General features: G+C 36.2%; 3 protein-coding genes across 5 annotated transcripts; 1 reads left to right on the plus strand and 2 right to left on the minus strand.

Moving 5' to 3' along the window:
• The first annotated feature begins 1,692 nt into the window (after window positions 1-1,692).
• LOC140798630 (ATP-citrate synthase alpha chain protein 2-like) lies at window positions 1,693-5,163 on the plus strand. The gene is made up of 11 exons (XM_073152569.1): window positions 1,693-1,946; window positions 2,307-2,483; window positions 2,569-2,811; window positions 2,996-3,047; window positions 3,268-3,382; window positions 3,473-3,554; window positions 3,804-3,899; window positions 4,072-4,173; window positions 4,294-4,410; window positions 4,577-4,693; window positions 4,895-5,163. The coding sequence occupies exons 1-11, from the start codon at window positions 1,848-1,850 to the stop codon at window positions 4,964-4,966; spliced, it is 1,272 nt and encodes a 423-aa protein (XP_073008670.1). The 5' UTR covers window positions 1,693-1,847; the 3' UTR covers window positions 4,967-5,163.
• A 1,421-nt stretch (window positions 5,164-6,584) lies between these two features.
• LOC140798789 (membrane magnesium transporter-like) lies at window positions 6,585-11,755 on the minus strand. Its single transcript, XM_073152835.1, has 4 exons — window positions 11,432-11,755; window positions 11,281-11,333; window positions 11,080-11,180; window positions 6,585-6,962 (listed from the first exon to the last, which is right to left on the minus strand). Exons 1-4 carry the CDS (start codon window positions 11,502-11,504, stop codon window positions 6,869-6,871), a joined length of 321 nt encoding a protein of 106 aa, XP_073008936.1. The 5' UTR covers window positions 11,505-11,755; the 3' UTR covers window positions 6,585-6,868.
• Window positions 11,756-12,005: 250 nt separating this feature from the next.
• LOC140798788 (uncharacterized) lies at window positions 12,006-23,350 on the minus strand. Of its 3 annotated transcripts, XR_012110907.1 has the most exons (22): window positions 23,195-23,350; window positions 22,845-23,107; window positions 22,681-22,774; window positions 22,514-22,596; window positions 21,252-21,472; window positions 20,984-21,119; window positions 20,054-20,136; window positions 19,729-19,941; window positions 18,360-18,716; window positions 18,091-18,262; window positions 17,154-17,345; window positions 16,867-17,076; window positions 16,689-16,781; window positions 16,071-16,270; window positions 14,714-15,274; window positions 14,528-14,608; window positions 14,314-14,399; window positions 13,426-13,884; window positions 13,234-13,336; window positions 13,050-13,154; window positions 12,662-12,815; window positions 12,006-12,545 (listed from the first exon to the last, which is right to left on the minus strand). XR_012110907.1 is itself a non-coding variant. In XM_073152834.1 (21 exons), the coding sequence occupies exons 1-21, from the start codon at window positions 23,313-23,315 to the stop codon at window positions 12,464-12,466; spliced, it is 4,152 nt and encodes a 1,383-aa protein (XP_073008935.1). In that variant the 5' UTR covers window positions 23,316-23,350; the 3' UTR covers window positions 12,006-12,463. The 3 variants fall into 3 exon arrangements, 2 of the variants coding, with proteins under 2 accessions (XP_073008935.1, XP_073008934.1); XM_073152834.1 differs by having other exon boundaries at window positions 13,234-13,884; window positions 14,320-14,399; XM_073152833.1 differs by having other exon boundaries at window positions 13,234-13,884.
• Window positions 23,351-23,984: the final 634 nt, after the last annotated feature.

Below are 23,984 nucleotides of genomic sequence, written 5' to 3' on the forward strand. Positions count from 1 at the left end.
CTTTTTAATGGTAAATAGTTATTAGAATATTTAAAAATATTAGATGAAAGAGAAAATGAGAAAGAAGTAGGTATTACTGTACTAATATTGAGATAAGCTATTGTTTAATTATATACTTAGTATAAAGATGCTTATACTTAAGTACATTTATACTTATTTATCTTTGTTCCTTACTATATTAAAAAGTTCTCCTAGTTTGAAGTAAAATTACTTTACCCTCAGTGATTTTTTAGTCTTAAATTTTTTAAGAGTAAATTTAATTAGATATAAAAAATATTAAAAGAATATTTCATTACTGAACAAGTTTAGAAATAATTTCTAAGTTATTTTCTAAATAATTTAAGTAATATTATCATATTTATTTATAGTTATAGTTCGGTTAAAAGTTCAAACTTGCATAGCAATACAAAATATAGTTCATGAGGTGAAATAATTTTCTTCCAAATTATTTAACCAAAAATTATATATGCTCCAATGTAAGGCATCTTATAATTGGATTCAAATTTAATGAAAGGTTGAATATGATGCTATACGAAACAAATAATTGCTCCATGAATAATGAGAATACTAATAAAATCATACAATTATCTGCCATTATTAATGCCATGATATCACAATAATTAGTTCCATCTAGGGCTATAATTAGGCAGAGCTACATTGGATATGTAATAAATTTGAAACATGCATCTAGCTAATTTTGTCGGACAATATAAAGATATGTTGGGATCTAGACAGGAGTTCATAGTTGAAGGATATAAACTTGAAAAATATCAACTGGATGTCTCTAATTAATTCATAGTTTATAGTCAAATATTACCTTAATTTTATTCCTATAGAACATTAATTTCATTTAAAAACACCAAGAGTATTTTAGATTATTCCAGTAGAATGTAATGGGTTGGACGGAGGACGAGTCATCCCATACCCCATACAAAAGACACTTAAACTCATATTCGGGGTAGACAATAGGAACTAATTGCGAATCAAATCTACAACTTATGCATATTAAATATTTCTTTTATCGTTTTTAGTTTTTATGTTTCGTGCCTTTTATATAAGTATTCGGTGCAGGTTAATTTATGCAGATATGCATCGATCACACACAGCTGACGTCTCTGATCATATCAGAAGAAATAATATATATAATTGCTTAGATCGAGCCGCACGTGTCAACGAGTTTAACTCGCACCGAATCTAAAATGCATACTATAATTATAGACATTTTTATGACCCGGAAAATTTTAGCTCGAGAAGGGTAGGTGAGAGAGTTCGCTTCTCTTGTGCGTCAAAACCATAACTAACTCCATGCCGAGGCTGCCCTCCTCCCGATAAACAGGAAACAGCGGCTTCGGCCAATGATGTAGCTTCTTTTGGGATTGGAGAAAGTGGGTCCCAGCGCTGGAAACCATCCATCGCCCTTCATTTACTCCACGTCGGTGATTCGCGTTGAATGATCACAGCGATGGCTCAGCTAACTGCACCTACCTCCAGATCCGCTCTTATAACCGTATTTTTGCATATTAGTCCCTTTAGGAGTTCGTATTCATATTTTAGTCCCTCTATTGTTTATTTTACATGTATAACCTTCGTTTCATGTGAGTAATGGTCAGGTGCAAAGGGCAAAAAAGTACGTGGGCACGGATTTAGGGATTAATTTATAAATTTGGGAGATTGGAGTATGAATACGAAATTATGGCAATTTCTGAGTTAATAAATTTGCACGAAGAACCCTAAGATGCCAACGTGCGTGTATAAATCTTCTCCAGGCTCGGAAAGACGGAAAACATATCGCTACTAGGAATCGAGGCTTGGGAGAGAAGAAGAGTTCGATTTGGATCGAGGAGGCAATGGCGAGGAAGAAGATCCGAGAGTACGATTCGAAGCGGCTTCTTAAGGAGCACCTCAAGCGGATCGCCGGAATTGACCTCCAGATCCTGTCCGCCCAGGTGGATCCCCATTTTAAACCTCCGTTTTCTTTCGTTCTTGATCTGGATCGACATTTTTAGCCGCATTTAGACGAGATCTTGATTTAGTAGTTCAGACCAAGGGGTTTGTTCTATATCTAATTTCGTCGAAAAATGAGTTCTTTTTGTGATATGGGCATAATGCCGTCTAATCTAGGTGTACAATTGGTATTTTGATCAGTAATAGTCGTTTAGTCTCCGTAATACTTGATGGAATAAGAATGTCTCTGTATATTTTTGTTATTTTATTAGAGATTCGGATTTTGTGCCGTTTAAAAGTTCAAACTTTAGGTTTTCTATTCCGCGGTGGAATGATTGAAATGGGTTTGTGGTCGTCTGAAGGTGACGGAATCGACCGACTTCGTGGAGCTGGTGAACAAGAATCCATGGCTGTCGTCGATGAAGTTGGTGGTGAAACCTGACATGCTGTTTGGCAAGCGTGGAAAGAGCGGATTGGTGGCGCTCAACTTGGATCTAAGCCAGGCATCTCAGTTTGTCAAGGAACGCCTTGGAGTCGAGGTGACTGTGGAATAAAAATGGGCCATATTCTACTTTGGTTACATGTAGATTGGATATGCTGTACCTTGAATTTGTTGCAATGTAGGTTGAGATGGGCGGATGTAAAGCACCGATTACCACGTTTATTATTGAGCCTTTTATACCTCATGACCAAGAGTACTACCTTTCAATTGTTTCGGAGAGGCTTGGTTACACTATTAGTTTCTCGGAGTGCGGAGGGATTGAAATCGAGGAGAACTGGGACAAGGTTAAGACAATTTTTATTCCCACCGAGAAGCCCATGGTATCCGAGACTTGTGCTCCATTGATTGCAACCCTTCCCCTGGAGGTGAATTTTATTATATGTTTTATGTGATATTGTTATTTTCTTGAGTTTTCAAACAATTCAGAGGCTTGCCAACAAAGATCTGAGGATATGTATCCAAGCATCCACCTCCTTGACATGCACTGTTAGATGATCAGAATAAGTTATGACTCAGCTTAAGCATACTTACATATAAATATGGTCTCAGGTGCGTGGGAAGATCGAGGACTTCATTAAAGGGGTGTTTTCTGTTTTCCAAGGTATGCTTGAAGACAAATTGTTGTGTCCACTTTTAGTAATTTTCTTGTCGGCATCAACTAGTGAGCTATTGGGTCATTAGTGTCATTTCATACAGAAAGACAAATTATTAAGCGCTAACGTGCCATTTCATTTCATTAAGCATTTAAAACTGAAATAAAGTAATTTTATACTACCTTTGTAACTTATTCCTGTTGTGGTAATAATTTGTCGCTTTATCAGACTTGGACTTCTCTTTCCTTGAGATGAACCCATTTACCTTGGTTAATGGGGAGCCATACCCACTGGATATGCGAGGAGAATTGGATGACACTGCTGCATTCAAGAACTTCAAGAAGTATGTTTGAGTTTTTCCCAACTATTGAATCAAATGCAATTCTCTTGAGGAAATAGGTGTAATGTTGGCTATTGTTTTGATAATCTGCAGGTGGGGAAACATAGAGTTCCCACTTCCTTTTGGCAGAGTCCTAAGTTCTACTGAAAGCTTTATCCATGAGCTAGATGAAAAGGTAGCTATAATTGCATATTTGCTTAAGTCAGTTTTATAAAATGGTCAAAGTTTCAGGTCGCATATGCATCTAGATGTTTACGATAAGTTTTTGGAGTTCACTTACCTTTTACATCTTCGCTCCTTTTTATGCAAGGCTCATTAGATAATGACCAGGAGATTTTCCTAATCTCTATTAAATTTAGTGGCATGGCATGCTAGAAGTTCTGCCTGAAACATGCATATAATACGCTAAGCTATTTCATTCCAGACGAGTGCATCTCTGAAGTTCACAGTTCTGAATAAGAAAGGGCGCATTTGGACCATGGTAGCTGGTGGTGGTGCTAGTGTCATATATGCTGATACAGTAAGTTTAGCAAATATATGCCATATACTTGTTCCTGATTTTATCAAAGGTTGCTATTTTGATACAATTACATCCAGCAGCAATTCTTCATGAAGCTTACTGTTTATTATGTTCATGAACATTCAAGACTGACTGATGAAAATATCTGTGCAAACATTTTCTTGTTTACTAGGTTGGGGACTTGGGTTATGCATCGGAACTAGGAAACTATGCAGAATATAGTGGTGCTCCAAATGAGGAAGAGGTCCTTCAATATGCTAGAGTTGTTCTCGATGTAATAACTTCACTCATGAATTCCCTTTTCCTATTCTCGTGACATCATTGTACTTACAAGCAGTTTTTCACTCTATTAGTTCATTTACCTGAGTATTGTTGCTTCTTTGTATTTCTACAGTGTGCGACTGCAGATCCTGATGGCCGAAAGAGAGCCCTTCTCATTGGAGGGGGTATAGCTAACTTTACCGATGTTGCATCAACTTTTAATGGCATTATTCGAGCCCTAAGGGAGAAGGTTAGTGTCAAAAAGAAACTAATCATACATTTTCTCGCACTCTCTTTCTCACACAAACACAAACACACACATACACACACATGGACATGCATAATATATATATACTTACTGGCACCTGTACATATAGATTTGTGGCATTTCATATGTTATTCCTTTCATGTATCAGGAATCCATGTTAAAGGCTGCAAGAATGCACTTATATGTTAGAAGAGGTGGTCCAAACTATCAGACTGGGCTGGCAAAAATGCGAGCATTGGGTGTGGAGCTTGGCATTCCCCTTGAGGTAATCAATCAACTTCACTATAATGGTCTGTCACTGAAATATGGACCCTTTTTATGGATGTGGAGATATTTCTCAAATCTTGGTTGTCTGCCAATTATTGCGATTACTTCTCAATTAGCTTCTTGTACACCAGCTGATATCACAAAGTTTTTCTGCTGTACACTTACAGAAAAAATAATAATTTGTGACTGTTCATTGCAGGTATATGGCCCTGAGGCTACAATGACTGGAATTTGCAAGCAAGCTATTGAATGTATTATGTCTGCTGCATGATTTAGCCCTTTACTCCTATTACTTGCATACTATGTCTCGTGAGACGGTTCAATGTTGCTTGTTCAAGTGAAAGACTTATAGCACATTCGATGTGTATTTTGATTACCGGTAGTGTTTGCCTTTTGAAAATCTGGGATGTAAGGTATGTTAGAATAATGTAACTCAATTTTTATTTCCATGGATCTCATTTTCTGGTATTCTTGGTTGGAATTTACTTCGAAGCATGAAGAAGTACACGAGGCATCAAGTTATTTACTATTTGTGGTATTACTCTTATGTAACCCCTTTCATGGTGGAATAAGAATAAGCCTATTCTAGTTTAAGCTTAGGTAAACAATCACTTAGGCTTATATTAGTATAGTAATATACATTGCTCTTTTTATCTCCTCCTCCATCTAATATACAAATATTATCAATTATTATTTTACCGATAAAAAAATATATTACTTTAATCAATTATTATTTCAATTACTCTTTTTTTTCTCCTCTTTCTTCCCTTTATTTATTTATTATAAAGAGTATTTTAGTCATTTATTAAATTATTATTTTAATTTTATATAATTATTACACATTATATTAGTATGTAAATTAAATACTAGAATAGTTTGTACCAATATTAAGTTATCTTATGCTAATATAATAAATTAGAATAAATATGCTAGTATTCGACTTATTCCAAGTGAACGAGTAAAGAATGGGTAGCAACTAGCAACTAGCAACATACCACAATTCTCTTCTTGGGTTTAGAGTGGCTTCTCAATTGGATAAATGGTTAATGTGTATATCCAAAACTGGTTTCCAACTTGAAGCTGCAGCAGTTCCCTTCAAGCCACACTTGTTGTGAGCCAGTGACCATCGTCATGAAATGAGATGCTTCAGGCATTGTTTAGCAAACAAACTGCGGCAATTGCATAGTCTAAGCTTAGTTTTTGTTTTTGACTTGCCTTTGGCCAAATAATCAAGAATTAGCAATTAGATTCCTTTCAAGTGGTTGTCTAGAAAAATTACCCAAGCTCTCATATTTCAAATAGATCTTGATGCAAAAGGAAATGCCTCCCTCGTATAGGGAATGCAAACTTACTTTTGGGCTTTGATAGACTCAGAAGAATGCTACGTTAGGAATTGCACTCTCTTACTGCGCTTGAGGCTGGTAATTTCATACACCGAGACCATACTGGGGGCGGGGTACCTATCAACTCTACTATAGTTGGTTTTTTTGATCAAGTTCAACTTTGCTTTGCTTCGACTTCAACGTGGATCTCTATTTGTTCTCAAGTAATAATCAGAAAAACACCTAAGATGAACCCAAGAAATGATCATTTTTGAACTAAAGCTGTTGCAGTACATGTAAATTACACAATAAAGCAAACTGGAGAAGCAGCTCTGTTTAGTGTATAAGAGAGCAAATTCTATTTTTCAAAAGTAAAAGACACCTATCTCTTTTCTTCTTCTTTTCCAGATATACAAAAAGAAAGAAAGGAAATAATATTTCAGCGAGAAAAAAAAAAAAGACTGAGAATGTCTTTTATAATGACGGAGTTGATTGGTGACTTCCAAAAACCCCAAATAAAGATGGAAGATTTCCATAATTTCCTAGTTATGGAGATAGACATAGATATATATATTAACAATAAAAACTTCCAATAGACCATGTTCAGTGAATTTCTTCTTACACTACCGAAAAAAGAACATATATTGCACACCAGAAATCATTACCAAACAAATTAAGTGAAAAAAGCCGCAGGTTAAATTAATACATCCTTTCACCCTGTGTTTCAAGGAAGAAAATGCTCAACTTCTTGAGTAAGAAATAAGAAACAGTCCTGGGTGGCATCAACTTTCTAGAAAATTAAACCAATTACTAAAGTCACATTTTTCCTACTCTAAACTCCCATTTGTATTCTACATCTTCAACTTCAATTCTTTATTGCAGGGAAGCACCTTTCCACGGTGATTGAAGATCATGAAGTCCATGTTGGCTGGTAGAGCAGTTATCCTGCATTTCAAATGCAGGTTCATTAAATTAGCATGATATTCATTATATGGTGAAATATCATATAATTACTATATCTCCCAAATAATCTTCCACTGCCATCAAAGAACATTTCATCAAGGTCCAAACAAGTAGATCCTTCTTGATTGTCAATTATAAGCAATTCAATTAGGAAGTAGATCCTTCTTGATTGTCAGATAGAATATAAACTCTTTATCAAACACAATCCAAGCGCTGTCAATTTATTCAAGCAAATTCCTTTTTGATAGTGCATAGGAAAGGGTCAACAAACTTGCACTCTGTTGGAGCATTTTCAAGTTTATCATTGTGGAACACATAAAGGAATGATGCGCATTTGGAAAACATAGCAAGAATGTCATTTCATCTAAGCCTTTTTTTCCTACCAATATGGCATTAGAGGACCAAAGTCAAAGGTAAAGGTTCCACTAAAAGGTTAAACAGGGTTCTAAAAATTTTGTGGAAACCTCCTTGAGAATTAATTCTAAATTTCCATCCTATAAAGTAATAGTGAGAGACTGATTGCCTATGAAACGAGTCTCATTAGGCACAAGGAAAATTAGATGAATCAATCTTATGGTATCTAAATAAGTAAATAACCAAACAGAATTCCTTAAGTTCATTTATATTTGCAAAGGAATCTAAGTTAAGAGACTTTACAACAGTTCAAATTTTAACATGCAAAATGGCACCAGATATCAATATTTATATTATGAACTTCAAAGTTCATATAAACAGAAGCAAATTAATTTGAAAATAACATGTTCTCTACAAGATGAGTCGACATAACTTACTGATATGACCTACCACATCACATGACATAAGTCATTAAATCATAAATCCGTCAATGTATATGCATTACTCAAATATGCCACAACCTTTTGCACCTTCTTTTGTACTTAGATGAATGTTTTGTCACAAAAGAAGGAAAAGCATATTCCATATGTTAAAAAGGTCACAGAAACTGTTATAAAACTATCCAATAATAATTTCAAAAATCTCATACATAAAAGAGTAAGTTCCTTTTGAAATAACAGGCACTTGTCATAGCCCATGTTGACTTTACAACACCAACCGAAGAGATAGAACTGGAAGAGCCAAAAGTGAAACAGCTCTTATGTAGATCAAGAAGGCTAACTTACTATTTAGTTGAATCAAGCTAGGAACTTAAGGACAAACCGCAATAGATGTGAGACAAACAAAATACAAAGTCAGAGTACTGGCGAATAGACACGAATTAACATGATATGCAATATCACCAGTCAATCTACAGATACTCATCATATATGCTCCAATTGTGGATCAGCATACCTTTCCTTTATCATAAACAGATTCAACTATATACTCAACCTAGCATCCCTTTTGTTACAATCAACCTACTCCTGTTCAGTCCTCACAATCAAATGACCAGAAATGATTAGCACTGACCAAACTAATGTTGGGCTGCTCTTGTTTAGTAAAAGATGGAAAAATAGTTGCTTACCCAAATGATCCAATCAAGGTTTGAAAAATTGGAACCAGAATCGGGATTGGCCTCTTCGAAAAACGATACATATCGATCAGATCGGCCGCTCAGATTGGATAAGGTTATTTTTAATTACATAAAATATTAAATATTATTTAAGAGCATCTCCAACCGGGCTCCAAAACTCCAAATTTGGAGCCTGGTGGAGCTCCAACTGGGCTCTATATGGGGCTCCAAATTTGGAGCCATGAATAGTGGGGCTCCAAATTTGGAGCCCCACCATGAAAATGGAACCGGGCTCCATTTGTCACATCAACTTTTTGAAAATGCCAAAATTGCCCAATAAGTGTTATATTCAATAATTTTAATTTCATTTGTATCCTTTGTTAAATAATTTAGTTAGTTAAGCTAAGTATATAATTAGTTTTACTAATCGATTTTTAACAAAAATAATACCATTGGAAAGGTCTCATCGAGACCTTTAAAATGAGTCTAATATTAAATTACTTTTGAGTTAATTTTAATTTTAATTTTTTATTATTTATAAAAATGAGTCTAATATTAAATTATTTTTGAGTTAATTTAAATTTAAATTTTTTTATTATTTATAAAAATGAGTCTAATAAATTATGTATTCTAAAATATAATTACTCAAAATTATCCCCAATGTAAATATTAAAAATTAAAATACATTAGATATGAAATACATCAAACATGAAATAGAAGGTGGCTACGGAACTAGAACCGGTGGCTACGGAACCGGAACCGGTGGCTACGGAGATGACTTACCAGAATATTAAACATCTATTGCTTTTATTATGTTTGGCTAATTTCTGCTTATTTTAGGTAATGTAATTTTGATATTTTTAGTTAATGACATGTAATGCTTATTTCGATGTTTATTTCGTGTAATGTAATTTCGATGCGTTTAATTAAAAAATTAGTAATTTAAAATTACTTCTAAAACTATTGAATATTAATCTTATTTTAAAGATCTCGATGAGAGTTTTCTAACCATATATTTTTTAATAAAAAATAATAACGCTAAGATAATCTATTAAGCAATTTAAAATAGCTAATATAATAATATATATTATATTATTTTATAATATATATGGAGCCCGGTGCATTGGAGTACACCGGGCTCTTGCTCCATTTTTGGCTCCATATTTGGAGCCCAAAGGCTCCAAATATGGAGCAAGCATTGGAGATGCTCTAAAAATGTAAGAGCATTTTTTTTAAATTTAAAAAAGAGAAAAATTAGAAAATAATAATTACTTACATATGAAGCTTAAAAACTAAAAAAATACTAAGTTAACTTAAAACTACTGCAACGAGAGATAGAGAGAGAGAGAGAGAGAGAGAGAGAGAGAGAGAGAAAGAAATGAAAAGAAAAACTCTGCCATAGTAAAGGAGAAAAGAAAAAAAACTACAACAAAGAAATAAGAGAGAGAAAGAAATAAGATAAAATAAATCACATAGCCAAGGTTGTCAAAATTGGATCTGCGTCGGTGGAGTTTGTCAGAGCTATATTTCTATGTCCGGGAAACAATAGCTAAGGTAGAGAGAGAAATAGTGAAAGAGAGAGAAAATGAAATAGTGAAAGAAAAAGAGAGAAATAGTGAGAGAGAGAGAGAGAGAAATAGTGAAAGAGGATCGGCTCGGATCTGCCGATCCAAATCACACCCGATCCCAATCAATGATCCAAATCGGCGTCGGCCGATCCTTCAAACCATGGATCCAATATGCAGGATGCCATCAACAAGTTGATATTGAAGCAACTTTGAACTATTGAAATTTGAAATGTGAAAGGAAAAAAGAAAATGACAATAACTCGTGGCTACTAATGCACAGCATCTGAAAAGAGTATGCTACAGTTCCTGTGTAGTGTCCTCATAAATGCTATCGCCACATAGGATGTCCTACATCGCAGCAGTAAAATTGTAATACATGGGAAGGTGTTGCTTATTAGTAGGGTAAAATTGCTATATGTGCAGAAGTGCTGGCTATTAGTTAAGCCATACAGTAAACATACTTGCCATATAGTATATCCTATACATCAATAGCATTCACAAAGGGCACTAAATAGAACTCGAAACATTTTCCATCTCAATCAAAACAGAGATGTGGTTAAACTAATCTGCCTCAATGGCTTTTATACAACATAATGTATAATTGGGGTTTGATCATGTTCAAGGGACAGCATAATGCACCGATAAGCAGGAGTGATTTTATTAATATAGAACTACAGAAAATGCCTTGAACTGGACGAGAAGACTGAAATTGATGTGGGAGGAAGGAAGAAAAGACTTGATATCACCTAATCTAACTAAGAACAATACATAGATCTGAACGGGAAAAGAAGGATCATTCTAAGCTGCTAGCCACTCTCTATGTGCTAAGACACAACCATGAGCCATCAATTTTTCACTCCCACATCCAAACTTGAAGCCACCTCACTTCTGACTAGCACCCCGACTAGCAAATCCAGACCTCATAAAATCTAAACAACTTCTGAACATGAGGCATAGGAGAGACCTTACAACGCTACCACATCTACTTCTTATTTTTTTGAAAATTTATAATCCGACCAAGTAACAGAAGATTTTCTTCATGATCTAAGGAGAGGATATACACCTGTTCTCATCCGAGTCCGATAGTATAGAAAGGAACCTCGCCGGCACAGCCAACCCAGCCCACAAGCACAGAGCAAACCCTAGAAGCAGCTCCATCACCACCTATGATTCAAGACCAACAGTAATCACCAAAACACAAAAGGATCCAATCCATAATGTCATCAAAAAGCCATCAAAAAGAGATTTTGAGATGCGGGTATACATTGGTAGGAGGCCCCGAGAACTCTTCCTCCATGATCTTTAGCACCCCCCTGTCTGCAACACGAAATTGGATCAGATGAGACACGTTCAAGGAATCCATTGATCTACTAAAGAGCAAGAAGAAGGATACGGTTTGATCTAATCAAGATTACATTGGATGGTGTTGTAGGCGGCATGGGCGAGAAGCAGGCCGCCGAGTATTCCGACCACAAATCCGAATCCCATATCGCTCCCTCGCCTCGACTCCTAGGACTCTAGGAGGACTTCGTTGCTTTAGGATTCGATCGGAGAGAGAGAGAGAGAGAGAGGTTATAATTGCTATGGGAGTATGGGGTGAGATGGGGATCAAATGAGGAGGTTTAGGTCAAACCCAATAAGAGACAGCAGCAGCTTGATGGATTTTGTGAGGTTCTATTGGTTTCGAGAATATCCTTCCAAGTAAACCCAAATCTAGTTTTTTTTCTTTTTTTCCTTAAAAGTTGTCTATTTTCAAACTCCTCGTTTAAACCATATTACTACGAAGCGACTATAATATTTAAAAATTATAATAAAATGAGTTTTTTTTTTTTTTTTTTTTGGGTGTGCCAGTGATAGAATGCAGAGATAGGTCAAAATTGCGAACTTTTCTCTAGAATTATGTTATAGCGAGGAGTGCAGACTTATTGCATTCCTTTTTGTCATTCTCTGACTGTGATCTGATATATGACTCCGTTGAGCATGCATAGGTAAACAAAATCCAAGAAGAACAATAAATTTCCTCATGAAGGCCAGAAGTGTAGAGAGTAGCTCAACAAATTACAGATACAAGTATTGGACTTCTTTTTTGCTGTCTATTTCACATAGGATACAATAGATTTCTCAGGATAATGGAGAAATTAGAATATACCAAGCAGTTCAACCGTTGACCTTTGCAGATCATCAGCGAAAGCACTAATCTTAGAAGCCATCTGATAAAAAGATGGGGGTCTACAAGAACTTCTAGTTGTATATTTGTCATCATTCATCAGCTTCGATTAGATCTCTTTTCAATCCGGAGGAAATAAATAACGCCTCTATCTTCAGCAAATGCAGAGCATAAAATAACTGACTGCCCCTTTCAAGGTTTCAGCCAGAGAAATGACTGCAAAGGGCGCAGGTGTTGGTCTTGGGGAGTGACGCCGTCACATTTCAGAGACCATGGTATATCAGTTATCAAACTCATCTTTAGATGCAGAAAACTCTACCATTTGCATGCCCCTTCCAGCAATTGCAATTTGGTATCGGCTCCTGCAGACCATAAAGAACAATGAATGACTGATTTGTTGCGGAGGTTAACATAAACTGAATACTAGCAGGAAAGACTAAGATGATGAAAGGCCCCCACCCCCCCCCCCCGGCCCTACCTGTCACACATGACAGCATCCAGGCTTTCCGGCTCAGGCACGCTTATAATAAGATGAGCATGCTCTTTTAATTTTCCAGACGGATCAATCTGCCAACATCTGACTCGTTGATCAAGACCAGTAGAGAAAGCCCACATACCATCTGTCCAAATACCTACAAACAGAGTAGCAGTAAAAGATATGCCTTCAACAGTTGTAGCATGCATTTGCAGATGACATACTACTTTGTGTTTTTGTAAGATTAATTTGCAGTTGAGTGGCGGATAGGTTGGTTCAACGCGTTCCTTACAACCATTCAGTAAAATGGACAGTGCTCAACTAAAGTGAAAAAAGATATGCAAGAAAATATCCTAAGTTGCCATAAGATAAGAAGCCAAGTAACAGCTACCTTTCACAGCTGAGCTGTGAGCTGATGCAATGCTATCTTGATGTAAAATTCTAAGCTTGAGGTCATTAGCCAAACCAAAATAAGAACATTTCACAAGGCTAGGTGCTGCAATAAACCATCATCCAGTTAATAAACTGCAGATAGAATAATAAAGGAAATGGCTATTCAGATAATAAGTCCCTACCTATCCCATTCTGGAGAGATTTTCTAATATCATCTGGCTTTATATTGCGAGAATCTGCTTTTGTAGCTTGCACTTCCAACTGAAAGCAGAGCCAATGCAATGCCTGATCATCACCACCAGTTAAGACACAGTAAGTTTTCTCAGATCGTGCATCCACGCAATCAATCTCTGATACATGTAGACAGTTGACACCTGACTGGTGAGCCGAATTTAGAATATACAATGGTTTTACTTCTTCTAAATCAGGCGTCAAGCTATTGGAAAGCTTTTCTGGCTTATGGCAGTTAGTGGAACTTGTGAATTGTCGACAACATGTCTGGCAGTTTACAGCTTCACTTTCTTGCATACATGGACCCTCACATAAATTTTCATCATTACCTTTGCCATTAATATAATTGCTACTACTCTTTTGGCTGGAACCATCTTCAGTTCTCCTTTCAAAGAATTGATTAATCAAAGATCTCCACATTCGACCACCCTGGCTCCCTCTTCCTGTTTGAGGTCGTTTCTGACAATCAATAAGCATCTGCGGTCGAACCTCCAATACTACTTGCATAAATTTTTTAACAGTTTCTGTAAGATCCCAAAAGGTAATGCTTCCATCGGTTGATCCACTGATAACAATATATGTATTCCTATTAGAAACCTCATCTGGAAAGAAAAGAAAAGGTACTGTGAAAAGTAAGGTAATAATCCATATAGTAGGATCCTTTTAAGGATCATAGGTTTAAATAATTTTAACACTTTAACAACAGAAACTATGAGATTGTTATGACTGACATGTTCACAAGCACTCCCAGAATCTCACATTGGCTAGGGTATCCCATGCACTGGACACACCTTTTGGTTTTTCCAGTATAAATTATAAAAGCATCCATCAGAAAATACAAAAGCATTTACTAGCTCTCAACTAATATATTTTTGACATTTCCATTATAATGATTCAAATAAACAATACTAACATCATGAATGTGGCCATGGATTTTGTATATTCTGACAACAACTGAAAGGTTCTAAGCTCCAATGAAATGAACAGAAACATGCAAGAAACTCTGTAGGCCATAATAGTAAAGAATTAACCTTTACATTTGGCATGTCCAGCAACAACAATATGCTGTAAAGCTAGCACTGGTGACCTTTGTGGAACCAATAAAGCAACATCAAACCTGTAGAAAAGCAGTTCTATAAGAAAGAATTCATCATACTGCATGCTAGAGAAATATAACCACTTTAAAACACAAATATTAGGAGTTAAGCGTAAGGGGATAATGGCATTTGGACTAAGATTGTATACCACAGCCGATAAGGCAAAAGAAGAGCACGCAGTATAACTGTAGCATCCGAACAGGAAACAACCACGAAACATACCGTTAACCTGACATATCCAGGAGAGAAAGAAGCTTAGTTTACTTCAAACAAAAGCACAAACAAATTAGCAGTAGAGAATATAGAACACAGGTGCCATGCACTGTAATATTACCTGCTATCAGTATGTTTTACAATAAAAGCAGTGACCGCCAAGTATCTCCAATCGTTTTCAATTTGATCCGACGTAGTTGATTTCGGCTTTGCTTTCTTTCCCTTAGCTGAGAGTGATTTGGGTGTTTCAGCAGATGCTAAAGATTGTCCATATTCAGATATTTCTGTTATATTTTTAACTTTCTGCCTACTGCTGGAAAACTTTGGTGGCATATGAGTGGAAAGCCATTGGAAAGACATATATGGAAATTCACTGTTGGAGATTGTTGAGATATGTTCAGATTTGTTCAGTATATCATCCGAATGTGCTTCTCCAGATTCTAGTGTCATATTTCGTAAAACCCAAGAAGTTAAAACTTGCTTGGAACCAACAGAAACAAGTATACAATGGTCATCTCCATTGTTGATTAAAGGATATTTCATATATCCGTCATCAACATGGTTTTGACCTCTGAATTTATAGATCTTTGTTATGAAACATATGGACCTCACAGCTGATCCGCCAACATGTTCACCAAGCAATTTAGACTCGTGCCATGTGCCAGCACCAGTGGGCGAGTATCTGCACCAAGCATCCAAATTAGCTTAACTTAGAACAATCTGAAATAATCTCTAAACCAGGAAGATAGCAATACCATGATACACAAAAATTACTGCACAGAGGGCAGAAAAACAGACAGCTTAAGCATAATTTCAATGAGGTCAACACATAAAATCATGATTCATGGCTATTTCAAACAATTTCTCCTTTACAAATCTATTTATAAAGCAACACAAGCTGAAAATAAATTTAGTTAGTTTCATGGCATCACAAAATGCAATGACTAGTGGGACTAGTAAAATAAGAATTTTGCAGTTTTGCCTACATATTTTTTTTCTCCTAAATTCGGCATAATTTGGATGGAACAAAAAATTGTGTTACATTACTAATTCAATTCAAATCTCACCTGTCCCACCTGTTCCCTTTCTTCAATGTACCAATTGGACAAATTTTGGAGGCATAATCTACCTAATGTAGGTTTAGATAAAATGCCGACAGAAAACACAAGTTCTATGTTCCATCTAGATTATATGGCTCATACTGTCCTTGGTTCCTTCCTCTTTGCCAAGAGAGAGAGAGAGAGAGAGAGAAAGAAAAAGAAAAAGAAAAAGAAACTTCGAAGTATAAAGAAACCTAGGTAGACATCTGTTAGAATATAAAAAAAAATTGTTTGCTAAAATCTTATTCAGAGTCCTAAACAAATTATCATTGAAGAAGAGATAACATTGTATATTGAAAACTTAAAATATGGAACTTGACAATAAACTGTTCCAGTATGTCTCCAAAAACATTAAAAATGAAGGATCAACATCCAAACCTTGCTAACCGCACTGTTCCATCTTCACACCCTGTCGCAATCCATGTATAGAGGTTCTCCATTGGATTTGGTTGCCATTTACAAGCAAGGAAACATACGGAGTGCACTTCTCGCCCATGATACTGCATATGCAAAGCTAAAGGAAACAACTTTCTTTCATGATCTGGCACCCAGATTTTATGAATATGAATAGTGTGATCCTGAAAAGAGGAAAATCGAAATTAGCCTGCGATGAAGAAAGATTTCAGCAAAAAGATTAAAAAGAAAAATCTTTGCATTTAACATGCAGAAAAGCGAGTCCAGAGTAATGGAATTCCCAGAGACAGAGATAAATGATAAATGATAGCATATGCACTTTATTCAGCTCACAAATACAAAATAGTTGTGAACATGGAATTAAATTCTCATTTCTCAAAGTGCAAGAGTACAGAATAAACAGCAACAAGGTGGATGTAGATATTAGCCATTCTCAAAAGGGAATAAAAAGACTAACACTGTATGATTGAGTCTTGAGGTATCTAACTATCAAATAGATTAAAAGTATGGAGGTCAAGTAGATAGCCGTGAGAAGATTCCAATTTGGATGTTACAAAAAAAAAGGCACTTTGTTAGACAAACCTTCACATAGGCAAAACAATTCTGGCTTTCAGGAACTGTTCCAAGAAAATAACTAAAGGGTCGGCGCCATCCTCCACAAGGAATTTGGAGTGTCTGCAAGCATTCACAATGGTGCATTAGAAACCAAAACATACTGGTTCTAATGAAATGACAATGTAGTGACCCCAAACTGATGTACCTTAGTCTCAGTTTTTAGGTTCCACACAATGAAATCCGCAGCTGTGAAACCTATTACATAATTGCCCAGTGCTAAATCTCCCATAGAGATGAAGTTAGCAAAAACGGATTGAATTGTGCTCAACTCTTTCACTTGTTTTATGCCAACAAACTCTACCTTCTGAGTCTTTTTGCCATATTTGAAAAGGCAGATACACCCGTCTCCTCCAGTCTACAATTTCAAGAAGACAAATTACACAATTTATTCTGTCCTCAAATATGAGGGTGCAGTTCAAATTTAGGTCTTACCGTGTGTATTTCAACATGGTCCAAGTTTGAGATACCAATACACACACTGTTGACACTAGAAATACCATGGGCACCTTTAAAACGATCAAGCAGAGGAATCTTCTCCTGTGTCTTCCTGCAATCAGTTGATAGCAAGCCCTCTGACAATGGAAAGACAGCGATATTTCCTCTTTTATCACCACATACCAAAATCTACAAGCAAAATAAAGCACATCTAATTAAGCTGGACAATAGTCCGAATCATGTTTAAGTTGTTTCTCCATTTGCACTACGGCCGCATTTTTGTTGAGGTAATAGTAAAATCCTTTTCGAATAATGGTATAGAGAATAGACAATCAATTAAATAACAAGAGATAACAAGAAAGCCTATTTTCCATCACCAAGGATTGTCTAGGTCTCTAAAGAGCAAAGCATGGTCAGGAATGCTTCTACAAGTGACTAACTAGATTACCTATCTAACACCGCGACTTTGGTATTTTATGAGCTTCTTGCACACATTTACCAACAAAAATTTCTGAAGCTTAATATAATTTATAATATATCCCAATACGCAAGATAAGATTTGAGCGGCCAAAAGTTCCACATGCAAAGATGTCTCTCTCCACACTGCTCTAAAATGCAGGCCATGCACCTAGCTAGGCAGGCACATAGGAGTTTGCAGGTTCCCATTGCACCCACGTAAGGCTAACCCGCATATGACCCACATATGCATTATTCAAGCCTTAGTATATTAACTTTTTTAAGTACAATTATCGCAAAACATTCACAAGTTCTTGTATAGAGAATTATCTATCTTCCATATTCCTCTTCAAGATCTATTATTCCTTAATTCACACCTTGCTTAACATATATCTTCATCAATTTAAGAATAATTAAATATCGAATGCATATGCAGCTAGATACAAGTCCACATATCGCATATGTGCTACATAATTACCTCATCTTTAGATGATGCATCTATACACATGACTCGTGCACCAAAACAAGATTCAAATACCGCAATGAGGGTCAACTTATAACTTCTAGTGGCATCATGAGCATCAGCTTGTAAAGCATCCCCTATGTTCCACAACTTAAGCACTCCTCTTGGATCAGCTGTGAAAAGATGTCTGTTTGATGAAAAGGGTAAAAGGCAAGAACATATATAAGAGAACAATCAATTACCACAAAGAAGTGGAGGACAAAATATAATCAAATAACACGAACCTACATCCCAGAGATTTGCACCAGTAAACACCTAGCAGCTGTCTCTCTTTTTCAGCTGACCAGGTAAAGAATGAAGACACTTCAGGTGTAGCATCACCATTTATGACTCTAGCAATAGTCACATTCCCTTTACCATCTCCAAGGGCAATAATATCTTCACTATGTAAAGAGAATTTTGAGTGCAGTGATATTATATCCATGCAAATAATTGGTGCTTCTTCATTAATTTGGACAACTTCAGTCCATCTGACATCCTTGGAATTAGAGAATTTAGCATGATGCAGGTGGCCATTGTTAGTGGCAACAAAAAGTATATTTTCTTGAGTAAAATGAAGGCAACGGACATATTCGCTTTTGCTGCACCAAATTAGATGTCAAATGGAGATAATGTTAGATGGATCCTATATAAGGCAGCTTATTTAACTTTTACATTTACACAAGGAAGAAAATTGCTCATTGCTGCAGAGAGACTTCTTATTATAGAGTTCAAAATTTTGTGTCTGCAGCAAAGAACAGTCAATGCCAATTTTAGTGTACCTGATGAAAGAACTAACCTTTTGATAAGAGATTGCTTTCGTAAGTGTTTGTTAAATGTGTTTCCAATCCATATACAATATCTACAAAATTGTAGAAGAGCTAAAAGGAAAGATAATATTTCCAACGAGGAAAGGTCCAGAAATACTTGTGAAATCATTCATTCAGCATTCTTTCTCTCACTAACAGCAAAATATTTCTTAAGGATGACCAGAACAGTCCATATTAAAGGAGACTTGCTTGTAATTGTTTTATCAGCATAGTGTGTGAATCTAGTAACAGATTGACAACCATGCCTAGTTGAACTTGTCCTTCAACCCGTGTAGAAGACTCGTACAATATCGGTATACTCAGGAGACAAACTAATAACACATAGAAATGCAAAATCAAATTTAAGTTGAAGTTCATCATGGTTACCAATGTACTTTCACCCAAGTAAGGCAAATTATCCTTCTAAATATTGGGATGTTAAGGACATGTCTCGTAACATATAGTCACAAAAGATTAATTCATCAAAACATTTTCAAATTCAAACTTGGCCAACCAGTCAGATCTCCCTAGTTATTGGCAGAGTATCTACAGGGCCTACATCTTTTGTAGAAGATACCTACCTACAAGATGAATTTTTAATAGATAGTTTAACGGCTTCCTATCTTCAAACTTTGCTTCTATCTAATGATTGTTATCCTTTCTTTTTTATCCAGGATACAAAATGGCAGGGGCACTAGAAGCAGGCAGTAGTATCATGGAAAACAAAAAGGAATGATATTTGAAGATCTTTTAAAGATTATAAAACCAGAGAACGAAGATAAAATATGCTATAATTTAGTGCTACCTGTCCATCAGATCAAGCTGTTTTGATACTTTAGGAGCAGATATTGGAAAGATTTCTGTAAAGTGCTTCAATTCATTGGACATCACCTTGTACTCCGTTTTCTCTTTAGATGAAGACAAACAAATCTGATGTACCTTGATTGCAGAATCAAATCCAGCCGTAATAAGAAGTGAAGAACTTGGATCATATAAGCATCGCCATATTCCTCTTCCACTGGAAGATCACAACCACAATGATGGCTTAAGCAAACAAAATAAGGAAAAAAAGGAAGTATATTGGTTGATGTAAGCTTAACTGAAAGTACGCACATCATGAATTAACTTACATGTGCTCCTTGAACATCATAATCTGATTTCCATCTATTTCCCAAACACGGCATGTACAATCCTCACCAGCAGTAATAACTGTCTAAATGGCAATTTTGATATGAAGCAGTAAGTCGACATTTTACACAATAAGACATGTCTGACAACATGTCACAGCACCAGCTGATAAAGCAATAGACTGAAAATACAGTTTGACAAACTCCATAAGCAATTGAAATCAGTAATGAGTTGTTTTTTTTACAGAGGCATATGAAATGATGCAAGTCGCCTGAGAAAGTAGTTGACTTGCTGAAAACCAACTGTCCTTTTACAGAAAAATGAACACAAACTAGAGCTCCAGAAATTGAGATTAATGAGTTCTTTTGTTGATAAAACTACCAGAACAAATTCATATACCCAAGGTTAATAGGTAAGAGAAGAGAGAAAGCAACAGCGAGACAAATACAACAAACAAAAACTTGTAGTTGTTTAACCCATGAGTAACGATGATCACAGGCTCAGGACAATGAAGAAATTACTAAGAACAGTTTCTCTGCAGAAAACTAGCCATTGCCTCTCTTGAAACCTAGAACTGGGTCTGTTCCAACATGACAAAAGATAGAACAAAGAGAGAAGGACAATATCATGTCTAGCTGCCTTGTGTAGATACAACTGGCTCCATTTGTAAGTTGACCTTAAAATATTCTTATTCAGCACTATAAAATACACAAACTGGATAAATAGTTCGATGAATATGCTTTTAAAAATTATAAATATATGAACAAGTATTCATGTCTCCTAAGCAACAGTGTCTGACTTTCTGCTATGTAACTCAAACTATATTCATCATCTCATAAGCTGCCGGTCAAAAATAGAATCATTATGCATTTATATTAGCCATCAGTAATACAAAGAGCAACCAACACGTCTATATTTATAATAAACCTTACATTATCAGAGATGTAGCAGTCCCATATTCTGGCATTATGTCCAAAAAGTGCAGATTGTTCAATGACATGAAGACCTTGAATCTCCTCAAAGCGGTTACAATCTTTTATTTGACCGCTCAGCAACCAGATACGAGCACTGTCCTAACAATGAATTTAATAAAGTGAAAAGTATTATAGAACACACAAAAAATGCAGTTAGCAGATTCTAGGAGTTTGCCAGCCAAAAATTCACATAAACGAAAGAATGTCAGGGAAAAGGCAGACCCACCAACGATCATCAGAAACAGACATCAGTTTTGATCCATCAGCAGACCAAGCTAATCGAAAAATTGAGCCTTCATGCCCTGTGAGTCTACTCAAATGAATGGTGGCATATTGTTGGCGATGAAATGGCACACTTTCATGGCTCCCCATGGTGGAATTTCCAGAATCAACCAAGAAAGATGACGAGGAAAGCGAGACTTGAGGAATTAGCTTCCAAATAAGTATCTGCCGAGATAATAGAGGCTAAGTTATCAATGTGTGATAATTTTCAAATAAGCGACTTATGTAACAGTAAGGTCCAAATTACATTGATTTGTAATTTGGACACGTTTGTCCTTGACACCTTTGTCCTATGCATAGAGGAACAATACTTATCCATCCCAAACTTGGTGGTTACAGATACACAAGACATATGCATATGCAAATGTACATACACAGACACACAATATCTAAGCCTTTTGACATATGCTAAGTTATCAATGTGTGATAATTTTCAAATAAGCGACTTATGTAACAGTAAGGTCCAAATTACATTGATTTGTAATTTGGACACGTTTGTCCTTTTGACACCTTTGTCCTACGCATAGAGGAACAATACTAATCCATCCCGAACTTGGTGGTTATAGATACACAAGACATATGCATATGCAAATGCACATACACAGACACATAATATCTAAGCCTTTTGACACATTTGTTACCTCATCTATTGCAAGAACAAATAATCATTCTTGCCATTTCATATAAAAGTAGGCCATGAGCGGCATGATCATCATTGAAGCCTTTTCCCAACAATATAGGTCGGCTAGTGTACAACTCAAAGATGAATAGACTCCAAAATAATTGACAAGTTCAATGAACAGCTGTCAAAAGATTATGAGCATCAGGCGTTCGAAACGATATATGCAGCTACATATAATTCTTATTAGAAGCAAAAGCAAATGCTTAAAGGGAAATAGAGCAACTGTGTGTGGGATGTACGTCTACTTCCTCTGAAGTGATAAAAGAGATCCTCAGAACAGTGGCTTAACATACAGTGCGAACTTTATTGCCTATTCATGTTTACATCAAGACTACTAACCCAAACTACGTGATATATTTTTCAGGCAGTACGATTAGCAAGAAAAATCTAGTTCCAAATTCACTTATCTCAGCCCAAGTGAAAAGTTGAGCACAAACTACAAAACACATCACTTGATTTAAACTATATTCGCAACAGGAAAAAAGAGGTCGTAATAGCCAACTCAAAGGGATGAAAACGCTCACTTCGTTGTAGATGGTTCCCGATGCCACAAGAAGATCTCGAATGCTGCATCCCCACATCCTCAATGAATATAAAAGACATTTCTCTGCAAAATATCAGAATAAGGCAAGCCCCTAAAGAAATATAAGGAATCAAAAACACAAATTTTATCAGTTATTGTCAAAGAAACCTGGAGATTTCACTCGGGAAAGCAAAGAACGTGCTTTAAGATCCCACAAGGCCACCGAATTATCACTTAGCCCCACCCCAAGAATCTCATCCTCCTACAATGTCAACTCCACAAATCAGTCGACCAAAACCAAATACATAAGGTCCTTCCGTTAAAGCAATTACCTCCAAGAAGCAAACATCAAGAACCCAGTGATCAAACCCCGGCAACCTCTGATCCAATTCCATCGTCACCCTAACTCCATCCTCTAGTCGCAACAGGAAGAGCTTAACTCTCCTCTCACCGAACACTGCCATTGAGAAAGGCGTCTCCTTTGGCTGGGAGGATCGAAGAGCGACTCCGTGAACACGAACGCCTTCGAAGACTTGAAACGAGTTGATGAGTTTCCCGAATTCGATATCGTAGACTAGAATCTGCGATCCAGTTCCTGACCGGTAGAAAATTAGATCAGGCGAAAAAGCATTTAAGAACTAGCGCGACAAAGAGAGACGAGAGAGAGAGAGAGAGAGAGTACCTGCGAGGAGGAGGGGAAAAGAAGAGACAGAGGAGGGGAGATGAAGGAAGGAGAGGGCGGATATTTCTCCGAGGTAAGGGCCAGAACGCAGCCGCCATGAGCGCAGCTCGAGATCGGCCATGCCGAGAGAGATAGAGGAAGAAGGAGAGTCTAGAGAGGAAGGGTTTAGGCCTTTAGGGAAGAGTTTTAGGATTTATACGTTTCTATTGGGCTTTAAAACGCTAGGAATTTTGTATTTGGGCTTAGGCCTTTTTTTCTAATATATATCATTCAACAGCCCAAAGCTAAATATGGCCATATGGGATGGACAAAGAATCGATCATCTCTAAATACACAGACACTTAAGATATCGTCAAATTATAGTCAATATATTAAGCTATCTAGTCTAGGTTTTAAGTTTATGCATCATCGAGCTATTGTTTTGAACTAAATACTATTGAGACATTGCTATAAGCCAATGCATTAAAAAACTGCTTCTCTAAGTCACTAGGCTGCCGAGTAATTAACTGAGCTAAGCTAAGTCATTGAGTCAAACCTTCGAACTATTGAATAAATTTTTTCATAACAATTATTTATAATTGGAATCAATCCTACGACCTCTTTGGTGAGAGGTGTTTACTAACTTTATAAGAGTTATTAATAGTTATTGAATTTTAAACTTTTCTTTTTAATTATTCAATAGCTTGAAGGCTAGATATGGGTCGAACAAAAGGCCAACATTTTCTTGATACAAAGACATTTAGGCCTTACTAAGTTTTTAGCCAACATGCATAGTCATTTAATCTAAGCT

The sequence above is a fragment of the Typha latifolia genome, chromosome 12 (assembly GCF_019914945.1).
Source record: "Typha latifolia isolate L0001 chromosome 12, TyphaL0001v2, whole genome shotgun sequence".
Taxonomy (NCBI): domain Eukaryota; kingdom Viridiplantae; phylum Streptophyta; class Magnoliopsida; order Poales; family Typhaceae; genus Typha; species Typha latifolia.

What these genes read in the sequence shown, in the direction of transcription:
- LOC140798630 (XM_073152569.1), top strand. Translation starts at nt 1,848, where the DNA reads ATGGCGAGGAAGAAGATCCGAGAGTACGATTCGAAGCGGCTTCTTAAG. An exon ending in AGGAACGCCTTGGAGTCGAG is followed by an intron (nt 2,484 to 2,568) that starts GTGACTGTGGAA and finishes GTTGCAATGTAG; the next exon opens with GTTGAGATGGGCGGATGTAA. An exon ending in TTGCAACCCTTCCCCTGGAG is followed by an intron (nt 2,812 to 2,995) that starts GTGAATTTTATT and finishes ATATGGTCTCAG; the next exon opens with GTGCGTGGGAAGATCGAGGA.
- LOC140798788 (XM_073152833.1), bottom strand. Translation starts at nt 23,315, where the DNA reads ATGGCCGATCTCGAGCTGCGCTCATGGCGGCTGCGTTCTGGCCCTTAC. An exon ending in TTTTCCCCTCCTCCTCGCAG is followed by an intron (nt 23,108 to 23,194) that starts GTACTCTCTCTC and finishes TCTACCGGTCAG; the next exon opens with GAACTGGATCGCAGATTCTA. An exon ending in TGGACATGCCAAATGTAAAG is followed by an intron (nt 13,885 to 14,313) that starts GTTAATTCTTTA and finishes TTTTCTTTCCAG; the next exon opens with ATGAGGTTTCTAATAGGAAT.
- LOC140798789 (XM_073152835.1), bottom strand. Translation starts at nt 11,504, where the DNA reads ATGGGATTCGGATTTGTGGTCGGAATACTCGGCGGCCTGCTTCTCGCC. An exon ending in CGCCTACAACACCATCCAAT is followed by an intron (nt 11,334 to 11,431) that starts GTAATCTTGATT and finishes TTCGTGTTGCAG; the next exon opens with ACAGGGGGGTGCTAAAGATC. An exon ending in TCTCGGGGCCTCCTACCAAT is followed by an intron (nt 11,181 to 11,280) that starts GTATACCCGCAT and finishes CTTGAATCATAG; the next exon opens with GTGGTGATGGAGCTGCTTCT.